At 42.5% G+C, this 11,563-nt stretch overlaps 1 protein-coding gene across 1 annotated transcript in view; it reads right to left on the bottom strand.

Moving 5' to 3' along the window:
• The window catches only part of PRPS2 (phosphoribosyl pyrophosphate synthetase 2), a 31,657-nt gene continuing 20,094 nt past the window's right edge, over positions 1 to 11,563 (bottom strand). The window contains 3 exon segments of the mRNA XM_017508808.2: positions 1 to 269; positions 2,482 to 2,641; positions 3,921 to 4,094. Coding sequence (XP_017364297.1) covers positions 177 to 269; positions 2,482 to 2,641; positions 3,921 to 4,094 — 427 coding nt within the window. The 3' untranslated portion in view covers positions 1 to 176.

Below are 11,563 nucleotides of genomic sequence, written 5' to 3'. Positions count from 1 at the left end.
CCAAAACCGGAAAGAAATGATCTTGAGCTTTAGAAGGGGTAACAATAAATCTTAGCATATACAAAGATCTGAAGCTTTTGCCAGAGATTAACCTATCATTGCTGAGTCCTACAGCTAAAACCCCAGAAAACAAAAACAAGTCAGAGTAGGCTTGCTGGACACTTCACATTCCGGATTTATAGCGGGACGTGGCTGAACAGGTAGGACACAGATTCCCGATTGTGTGTCCTTCGGATTGCTTCGGCCAAGATCATGGAAATGTCAATGACCTAAATACCAATGAGAAAAAGGGAGAAGGGAAGCAGGACATCTTAATTGGAGTTCTTTAAAAACTGAAAAGCTGAGAAATGATTTCTATAGCATACATGATGTGTCGCTATCAAAACCTCCCACACTTTTGAGAGGACAGACAGCTTTGGGGCATGTCTTCAAATTACAAGCCGTTGAACCAGACCCATATGGGATCCTAGAAGGGAGATTTTCAGTGCAGAGACAAAAGGCTTTTCAGGGGTACTGTTAACCAGAGACATCCTTTCCTAGGGGTACTTGTTTTAAATTAATTTTAATCATTGTATGGAAGGTTTTTCTTTCTGTTTCTGAAAAGGCGGTGACTGCATCATTTAAGAGCACAACTGTGATCATCTATCCCAGGGGTCAGCAAATTATAGAGGACCTAATAGTTAATTTTTTTGGCTTTGCAGGCCAGAGGGTCTCTGTCACAAATACTCAGTTCCCCCATTGTAGCGTGAAAGCAGCCACAGGCAATACATATATGAATGAGCATGGCTGTGCTCCGATAAAAATTTGCAAAAACAGATGACAGGCTGGATTTCGCTTGCGAGCCGCAGTGTGCCAACTCCCATCCTAAACTACTACTAATTAGGCATGAAAAGATACAACACCGCTGTTCTGACCATTTTCAGACTTATTGCTTTTTGTCAAGCAAACTGCATTTTCTCTCCAAGGAATGAGAAATTATGAAGCAGATCGTTGTGACACACCTCATGCTCTGCTGATGGGAGCTGAGGCTTTGTAGCAATGAAATGACTTGCTAAGGTTTAAGGCGACACAGAGACAAAATGGGGACTCCAACTCTTTTGCCTTATTTCAGGCCAGTTGGTATCTAAATGATTAGCAGCTTTCTGCTGGCCTGTGGGCATCCAATCAGCAGGGACGGGAAGGAGCAAAGCTCTGAAGATCCTCAGCTCAGCCTGCTATGCCCATCCCCATTTTTTTTAATTGTGTGAATGTGTATCTATCTAGCTAGCTAGCTAGCTATATCTTGCTAACATCAAGTATAGCGTCTGTTTTTATTGGTTTAAAATTTATATATATATAATATCACATTTGCCATTTTAACTATTTTTAAGTATACAATTTATTGGCATTTATTATATTCTTAACGTGTGTTAACTATCACCATTACTTATTTCCAAACTGTTTTCAACATCCCAAACAAAAACTGTATAGTCATTAAATGTGAGATAACTCCCCACCCTTCCCTCCCTCCCCCTCCAGCTCCTGGTAGCTACCATTCTACTTTCTCTCTATGAATTTTCCAATCTCAGGTACCTCATAGAAGCAGAAACACAACATTCCTCCTTTCACATCTGTTTTTTTTCACTTAGCATGATATTTTCAAGGTTCATCCATGCTGTTGCATGTGTGAGAATTTCTTTCTTTCTTTCTTTTTTTTTTTTTGAGACAGAGTCTCATTCTGTTGCCCAGGCTGGAGTGCAGTGGTGCGATCTCGGCTCACTGCAACCTCCACCTCCCAAGTTCAACCAATTATCCTGCCTCAGCCTCCTGAGGAGCTGGGATTACAGGTGTGTGCCACCACATCTAGCTAATTTTTTTGTATTTTTAGTAGAGTTGGGGTTTCACCATGTTGGTCAGGCTGGTCTCGAACTCCTGACCTCGTGATTCACCTACCTTGGCCTCCCAAAGTGCTGGGATTACAGGCGTGAGCCACCGTGCCCAATCATATGTGTCAGAATTTCTTGCCCTTTAAAGGCTGAATAATATTCCATCATAGCGATAGACTACACTTTGGCCACCGGTTTGTTCGTCTGTTGATGGCCAGTGGGTGGTTCTACCTTTTGGTTTTTGTGAAAAGCGCTGCTATGAACATGTCTATACAAGTTTCTGTTTGAGTACATTTCCAAATTTTGGGGGTAAATACCTAAGTATGGAATCATTGGGTCATATGATAATTCTAAGTTTAGCTTTAGCACGGCCCGTTTCTGACCATTTTTCTGTTGTGATTTTTTTCACTCTATTTCTAAATAGAGAACGTTGACCCCTGCTGGCCCTGGCCTTTTTCAGGGATCTAATATGATTTATGTCCTGCCGTCATGAGACGCTGCCACCTCTGCCAGCCTGTGCCTTAGCAAGGAGCCACACACACAGAAGACTTGATGCTATTTTTAGGGATCTAGAGTGGGGTCCTGGCTGCTTGACTGCCTGCAGTATAGACAGTACCTGAATCTTGGTGCAGTGTTTCATTTTGTCCTCTTGCGGAATTGTGTTTGTGACGACAACAGCCTCAAAGGCGGCGTTATTTATTCTGGAAATAGCTGGTCCGGAGAAGATCCCATGGGTAAGGATAGCATAAACTTTGGTGGCTCCGGCTGACAGCAGCCTGTAAAACAGCAAAAGATAAAAATTAAGGGTATGCAAATATTCTTGGAATTCTTTCCCCTAGTACGAATGGTAAAAGCAAAAAGTGTGCTTGGTAAAAGAAAAATCCAACAAATTTCACTCACATTTTTTAACCTAAGATAGAATCTCTCAAGCATGAGCAAAACACTTTGTATTCCATTAAATCGCGAGCTATCGACCTTTGCACTTTGGCCCGGATAATTCTTCGTCGTGGGGGCTGCCCTATGTACCATGGGGAAATTCAACAGCATCCCTGGCCTCTACCGACAAGCACCGCCCAACCCCTCAGTCGTGACAATAAAAAATGACTGTAGACATTGCCACATGTCTCCCAGGGAGCAAAATCACTCCTGGTTGAGAACCAGCAGTTGTTTTTGGTTTTTTGGTTTTTGGTTTTTTTTTTGAGACAGTTTCCCTCTTGTTGCCCAGGCTGGAGTGCAATGGCATGATCTCGGCTCACTACAACCTCCACCTCCTGGGTTCAAGAAAGTCTCCTGCCTCAGCCTCCCAAGTAGCTGGGACTATAGGCATTGCGCCACCATGCCTGGCTAATTTTGTATTTTTTTTTTTTAGTAGAGACAGGGTTTCTTCATGTTGGTCAGGCTGGTCTCCAACTCCTGATCTCAGGTGATCTGCCCGCCTCGGCCTCCCAAAGTTCTGGGATTACAGGCGTGAGCCACCGCGCCCGGCCATTTTAAACCAATATAGCCAAAACATCTTTGTTTTGATGTATAATCAACATAAAAACATTTATGTAAATGAGATATTTATATTTGTTGTTTCATATGAAGTCTCCAAAACCTAGAGTGCCTTTTTACACTCTCAGCACATCCCAAGTCAGACTGGCCATATTCTAAGAGCTCCACAGCCATGTGTGACTGGGTGGGGGCTTCCATACTGGACCGCAGTGCTACGAATCCTCCAGACACCCATGTGGCCAAGAAGCCTGGCGCAAAAGCCAATGGAAGGAAGCAAGGGCCTGAAGAAACCTGAAAAACTGTCTTTCCTTTCGTGCCCAGTGCAAAGGGAAGCACCTTCTTTGACCCTTTTTCAAGTGCATTATAAGCTCATCCTGGGAAATGAAAAGGCCCATGGTTTCTTTTCTACCAGAGAAAGAAGTATAAAGATAAATGGGCCTAGAATCTCCTTTGGTCTAAGACTCCACTGCCACAACCAGCAGTAATCAGGAAAATTTCTAAAAGCTGATGTCTTTCCCTTTCGTCGTGAGAAGTCAACGCTTTCCCCACCACCCTGCATACTTGTCTGCAGCGTGGCAGATGGTGCCGCAGGTGTCAGCCATGTCATCCACGAGGATGGCCACGCGGTCCTTCACGTGGTCCACCAGGACCATCCGGTCCACTTCATTCGCCTTCTTCCTCTCCTTGTGGATCAAGGCAAATTCCGCATTCAACCTGTCTGCAATTGACGTGACCCTGGCAAAGGCACAAATGAACACGTTCATACAGTCAACTAGAGATCTCTTCTTTAAAGTTGTATTTTAGGAACGTAGCCAGCAACCACACTCAAGATGATGCAGGAATCAGGCCTCTCTTGAGCAGCCAAGGCATGGTCTGGGGCAGGCACTTAGCAATCCACAGGGAGAACTGTGCTAGTGGTGGACCTTGGAATGGTGGCGGCTGGGAACGAATGTCAGGGCACCCTGGCCACTGCATATAACTACTCGATAAGGATTTGATATTCAATTTGTCAGTATTTGTGGGTAGTATTTTAAAACAACCATAGGCATGACTTAATGCAAGTTATTTAGGAACTACTGTTGCCCAGTTTGTGGCACAGATGGTGGGGACAAAAGTCCTGGCTAATGCAGCCATCTAATATGTAGGCTAGTCAGGATGGGCTTCATTGCATTCATGGTCTAAGACTCTACACTGTGAGTCCAGTTCCTCTGCTCATCTAAGGCAAATGCTCAGATATCATTGGTACCAGGCATGGCATCATGCCTGTAGGCCCAGCTACTCAGGAGTCTGAGGTGGAAGGATGGCTTGGGCCTGAGTTTGAATCAAGCCTGGACAACATAGCAAGATCCCATCTCTTAAAAAAATCACTGGCTCAGGAGGTGCTTAGCTGGCAACAGGAAGAGAATGTGGGCAGGCTTTGCTTGTTGGTGAGCCTGAGGCATTTTAGATTCTCCTGTGAAGAGTGGACTTAAATGGTTAAACTTATTTCAAGACAATGCCACAAGTATAGTGTGACATTAAGATTTTCCTATTCCAGTTTTTAAAAATATCAGTCATTATGCAATTTAGCTGACAAAATACTGTGGGAACCAACACACACATAGCCCAACTTAAGACGCAGTACATGGAGGACATAATCTCCATACATTATTTTTAAAGGCCTGGTCCTACTTATTGTGTCATCCTCAGATGGCGACCAGGGATGGAGCTCCTTGCGTGCTCTGATGAAGGATGGAGGAGGCACATCTCTGAGAAAAAGCCGCTTTCTGGGCCTGAGAGGTCAGTTGGGGACAGGGGTAGATGCTCCAGGCTACCCTTCCCATTTCCGAGGACTTTCACAACACAGCTAGTGTTTCTTTTCAATTGTGGTAAAATATACATAACACAGAATTTATCCTTGGAACTATTTTAAAGTGTACAATTCAATGGCATCAAGTACATTCACAATATTGCACAACTATTACCTTTATCTAGTTCTAGAACATATCATGACACAAAAGGAAACCCCACACCCCTTAAGCAGGCCCTTCCCATCCTCCCCTCCCCCCCAGGCCCTGCCAGGCATGAATCTATGATTTACCTATTCTAAACTTTTTGTATAAATGGAATCATAAAATACGTGAGCTTTTGTGTCTGGCTTCTTTCACTTAGCAGAAACTGTTCAGAGCTCATCCACGTTGCTGCATAGATCAGTACTTCGTTCCTCTCTAAGCCTGAATAACATTCCATTGGGTGGATATAGCACATTGTGTTCATTCATTCATCTGTTGATGGCCACTCAGGTTGCTTCCACCTTTTGGCTATACTGAACATTGCTGCTATGAACAGTGGTATATAAGTATCTGGTTGAGTCCCTGCCTTCAAGTCTTTGGGAAATATACCTCAGAGTGGACTTGCTGGGTCATATGGTGACCCTGTATAACTTATTTGGCTATTTCAATTGGTTCAAGCTACTCTCTTTGCAATTTGACTAAAGAATGCAGCAATCTCTTTTAAGCCTTAATCTTTTTGCCTACATTAGAATTATCAAGGACCTTTGCTATCTCAAGCAAGAGACAGACACGAAAATGAAGCCCAAACTTTGTCCACTTCCAAACAAAAATGTTGTCTGGAAGTAAAAATGTTGTCTGGAAGTGAAAATGTGTCTATAAGTTTTCCATATAGGAAACATTTTTCAGTTACACTTTGGTGCTCTGGCAGACCAGGCAGCCCAATCACCCTTCCTAAAAGAAACAACTACAATGCTGGATCACACTGTCACCCAAGGGAATCATCTTCACAAACACAACACCAAGCTGGAAAGATAGTAGCAATCCTCATAGGCACAGAATGCAGAAGTAGGTTATTCTGAGAAGCTGGTGTGCATGAGTGCCTGCTCTGAGGGTTTCTGAAGAGGCCTGATGATCTTAAGCTTCTGTTTTACTGACAAGGACATGGGGGGTAAGAAATCAAGCTGGGTGCCTGGCTGAGATGAAGAGTCTAGCTGAAGACCGTGTACAGCACAGGGATGCTAGAAGTTCTTCCTTCAGAGTCACGAGGAATGAAAAGTGAACCTGCTGCCTAGGCAGGAACAGGAAGGCTGCTTACTGGTGTCAAACTCTATGCTGAGTGGTGTGGGTTAGTTCTCTCTTGAGAGCTCAAAGCCACATCTCAGCTCTCCTGAGGGTTACTGGTCCCAATTTTTACTATACATGTGATAAAAATCCTCAAGCGAAGAGCTTAGCTTAAAGAGATTTTTGGAGTAGTCCGCCAAGGGAGCTGGCAATAACAAATGCAAATCCTCTCGGAAGGATGATAATGGTACAAGAATTCACAGAAGAAAGTCACAAAACGCCCAAGAGAACAAGGCACCAGAAGTGGGAGCCACCAGAAACGTTAACTAAATCATCACAGCAAAAAATGAGACACTGGAATTTGCTGAAAAGAAGCAGAAAGGCAATAATAGGTTTTAAACAAATAAAACAGAAGCTTGGATGATGAAATAAAAGAATAAAAGGATTATAAAGAATGACCAATCAAGACTTGGGAAAGAATAGAAAAGAATGTCAAGAAATGAAAAAATATTATATTTGAAATGGAAAATTCAGAAAATAGAGTGAAAACACCTGAAGACAGAATGAGCAAATTAGAAGATAAAGATGAAGACATTATCCAAGATGCAGCCCAAGAAACAGAAGAGATGGAAAATAGAGAAAGAAGCTCAGAGATATGAACAGCAGCGTGACAAGGTCACACAAGAGTTACAGTTATAAAAAGAGAGCAAAGAACCAGGAAAAGAAATATTCAAAGAGAAAATGACTAAGAATTTTCCAGAACTATTGGAAAGCACCAATCCTCCGATCCAATAAACGCAACAAATGATTTCCCAAACAATCTTAACAGAACTATAGAAGACCAAGAAAGCTTAAAAGAGACAAAGAATAAAGACAAGTCACCTAGAAAGGATGGCCAAGTCCTCAACTTCCCCAATGGAAGCCAGAAGTTATGGAGTCATCTCTTCAATGTGATATGAGAAAATAACTATCAGGCTAGGACTCGATACTCAGCGAAACTCCATTTCCAGAAGGAGGATAAAATAAAGATAGTTCCAGCCAAACTATACAACCTGAGAATTTATTTCTAACACATAACCACCTAAAGAATGCAACTAAAGCAAAAGGAAAGATACAGACCGCAGAAACATTGAGATATGGTGGTGGGCAGGGGCAGAGAAAGGTGAGCAAGGATACTGATCAATATGTGGACAAACCTAACAAATGCTGATTGCATAAAACCACAATAATATGTACTTTGTGGAGCAGAAAAAACTAAAGCATATAGTAGCTAGGCATGGTGGCTCACACCCGTAATCCCAGCAGTTTGGGAGGCTGAGGCAGGCAGATCGCTTGATCCCAGGAGTTAGAGCCCAGCCTGGGCAACATGGCAAAACCCCGTCTCTACAAAAAATATAAAAATGAGCCAGGCGTGGTGGCATGCACCTGTAGTTCCAGCTACTTGGGAGGCTAAGCCTGGGAGATTGGGGCTGCAGTGAGCTGTGATCGTGCCACTGCACTCCAGCCTGGGCAACAGGGCAAGACTCTGTCTCAAAAACAAACAAACAAAAAGCACATAGTAAGGTAGTAGTCATAAATCCAAATATGTCAATTATCATGAAAGAAAAGGGACCAAACTTTCCAGTTAAACACAGAGACTGTTAGATAAGAGAATAAGCCATCAATGTCCTTGAAGCAAAGGGAAGCATTACTATGAGGTCCATGCTGCTCCTCCTCTTAACACACTCATCCTTAAGCATGCAACCAAAACCACAGGACCCCCAGAAGACACGCTTTGTAAACTTGTCTAGCTGGCAACAATTTCCTTACCTAAAAATTTAATAGAGAAAAAAAATTAATTTGAAGGCTGACAAAAATTTTGCTCCATAATCACCTTAAAACACATAGCGTTCAGCTGGGCATGGTGGCTCACGCCTGTAATCCCAGACTTCAGGAGGCCGAGGCAGGCGGATTAACTGAGGTCAGGAGTTCAAGACCAGCCTGGCCAACATGGTGAAACCCCGTCTCTAAAAAATACAAAAAGTAGCCAGGCGTGATGGTGGGTGCCTGTAATCACAGCTACTTGTGAGGCTGAGGTAGGAGAATCGCTTGATCCCAGGAGGCGGAGGATGCAGGAAGCCAAGATTGCGCCACTGCACTCCAGTCTGCGACTGAGTAAGACTGTCTTCAAAAAAAATAATAATAATAACAACAAAAACCCACATACAGGTCTACTATCTACATGCCAATGTCATAAAAGCCACTTAGACTCCAAGTAAGGAAAGCTATTAAGCTACTTTCTGGGAACATGAGACAGATTTTCCCAAGACACACGAACACCTTGCACAAAATGTCCACATACATTTCCGTCTGCTTATTTGGTAGAGGGAGATTTGCGCAGGGCAGGTTACCAATCCACAGCCCAGCACTGGGAAGCACCGCCCTTTGTGGCTGAAGTTCTGTGCCTGAGAAGTTGAAGCAGAACCTGTTTGTATCTCTCTGCCAGGTGGCGCCTGTTCTCATAAGCCTGCTCACAAGCAGACAGCAGGGTAGGCATGGAAGTCGGACAGGGAAAGAAGGAGAGCTCTGTGGCTCTAGGCAGCAGGGGACATGGACATCTCACTTGAGTGGGGAGCCGTAGCCACTTAAAGGTATCCAATGGTAACGTAGGAAGAAGATAAGGAAAATACTCCTGCAAGTAGCTTCCTGGGTTGTTAGAATATTATGATTTCCTGAAAAAGCTACAGGTAACTCTTATTTTCCTTGTATATCATGGAGACGTAATATATACTCCTAATAAATGATGTTGACACAACATACCACACTGAAATCTTAGGCAGAAAAAGGTAGAATAGATTTCTTGGATTTCTTCTGGGCACACATTTACAATCTCTTCTCTGTGTGTACATGTGCATTCAGGTTCCCCCAGGAGAGACAGATAAATAGTTACCAAATTATTCATAGTGGCATCACTGGTAGAGATATAAAGTAGTTAAGATTTTCTTCTTTCTATTTTTCAAATTTCCTATAGAGCATCTCCAAAAATTATATAATCAGAAAAAAAGTTAAACCTGAGTTACCTAGTTTTACCTGCTTCCCATACCACTTTTAGGTTGACGTTCAGCTATCTCAGCTGTGGTAGGTAGGTTTCTTACGTTTAATTTTTTTCCGTGGTCCGCCCAACCAAGCTACAAAGCCTACCCAAGAGTGACCTCCTGTGGAGATATTAAGTTTAACCTGGAGCGAGTCAAGCTTCAAAGCTTTTTCTAAAGCAACAAGCTCCAATTGGTCAGACAGAAATTTACAGTCTTTTCTTTTGCTAAATACGACTTCTTGCATCAAGCAAAGAAGCCACAGATAACGTCAACTGCAGGCGTCATGTATCACCTGCAAGGCTGTTCTGAGGAGACTGTCATTTGGGGGATAGAATATGAGGGTGACAGTGATGTGTAGCAGAAGCACTTGGGAAAGAGAAAGGAGGTGACAAAAATTCTGAAATGTACGGCCCTAAACAGCTTATTCCTGGCAGAGGGAGCTGGGTGGTTGAGTGCAGAGTGCTTGAAAGGAGTTCTGAACAAAACAGCATCTCAACCCCAGCCATTTCCTCTGTTTACTCTGCATTTTTAAAAAGTAACAGTTGGCACATAGCTAACTATTTGAAATGGGGAACTCTGTATATGATAAAAGATGCCATTTCAAATCAATAGAGATGGATTATTTAATAAATAGTTTTGGAACAACTAGATAGTGGGGTGGGGGGAGGAGCTGGATTCTTATTTCATTCTTTATTCCAAAATAAATTTCAGATGGAAGAAATCTTGGAACATTTGAAAAGAAAAAATATACAAAATCATAGGAGAAGATACCTTTTAAGAGAAGGGTGACTCCTACATAAACCCGGAAGCCATAATGTGAAGAAAAAATAAATATGACTACATAATGAAGGTTTTTAAAGTCCTGCAGAGAATAAAAATATTAAAAAGGAGAAGAAATGAAAAAACTTGGAAGAAATCTTTGCAACATGCATGAGAAAGAGCTGTGATCTATTGTCTATGCTATCTATTGTTGACAATCCATAAGAAAGGTCCCAGCCAAGAGCACAATAGGCAAAATGATGTGAAGACCCCTCTCATGGCAAATCAACAAGCGCTGGTGAGGGTGCTCCCCTCACCCACAGCAACCCGTGTTCCCAGGAAGAGCATACCATAGATCACCTACCTGATCTGAAAGTAAAACTGCCTGATAATCCACTGTGTGAGCAACGCTGTGTACAAAGTCACTGGCATCCATACCTGATGGAATGTCAACTGGTGTATTTTTGGGGAAAGACCATATTTTGGTACTGCCCATCAAACCAAAAACAGCTCATTTGACTGTTTTTGGTTTGATGGGCAACCAAAATTGCCCTTTTGACTGGGCAATTCCAATTCTAGGAATATATCCGATTTGCACACATGTACAAAATGTCAAAGCAATGAAATTGCTTCAGAGCTGCATTTAAGAGTGCAAACAACGGCACCTACAAATGGGTAAGAGGAGGCCTGACTGGTCACAGGAGCTGTGGTACATGCACACAAGGGAAACTGCACAGCTGTACAACACAGCTATGGAATTGTTGTTAATATACAGCAAGTGAGAAAAGCACAGTGAAGAACTGTATATATCACATTGTCATTTGCATGAAATAAAAAGGTAGATACCCGCTTAAGTAGCACCGTTCTGACATTGGAAATAACAGTGGCATGTAAAGAACAGGGGATGGGACCCTTCTGTACTGTCTGAATTTCTGCTAAGAGCATGTATGATATTCTTAGACTACATATATAAAAACAAAGTTGGGGGAAGAAAGAAAGATGGTCATACAAATTGGTGGAATCTACTATTCTTTGGGCTGAGTAGCTGCCAAAATAACATTTTCTGGTTTGCAAAGAAAGTAGCTTCATGGCTGCCAGGGATGAGGTAGGGGGAAGTAAATGAGGAGTGACTGCTAATGGATACAAGGTTTCTTTTTGGGGTGATAAAAATGTTAAGGAATTAGATAGCGACGGTTGCACAAATCTCTGAATATGCAAAACACTGCTGAACTGGGTTAAATGGGTAAATTATACGTACTTGGAGTTTTTTGGGTTTTTTGTTTTTTCTTTTCCTTTTCCTTTTTTTTTTTTTTTTTTT

The sequence above is a fragment of the Cebus imitator genome, unplaced genomic scaffold, assembly GCF_001604975.1.
Source record: "Cebus imitator isolate Cc_AM_T3 unplaced genomic scaffold, Cebus_imitator-1.0 Scaffold401, whole genome shotgun sequence".
Taxonomy (NCBI): Eukaryota; Metazoa; Chordata; class Mammalia; order Primates; family Cebidae; genus Cebus; species Cebus imitator.
Note: the sequence above shows the minus strand (reverse complement) of the source record. Positions and strands in the feature narration are given on the sequence as shown.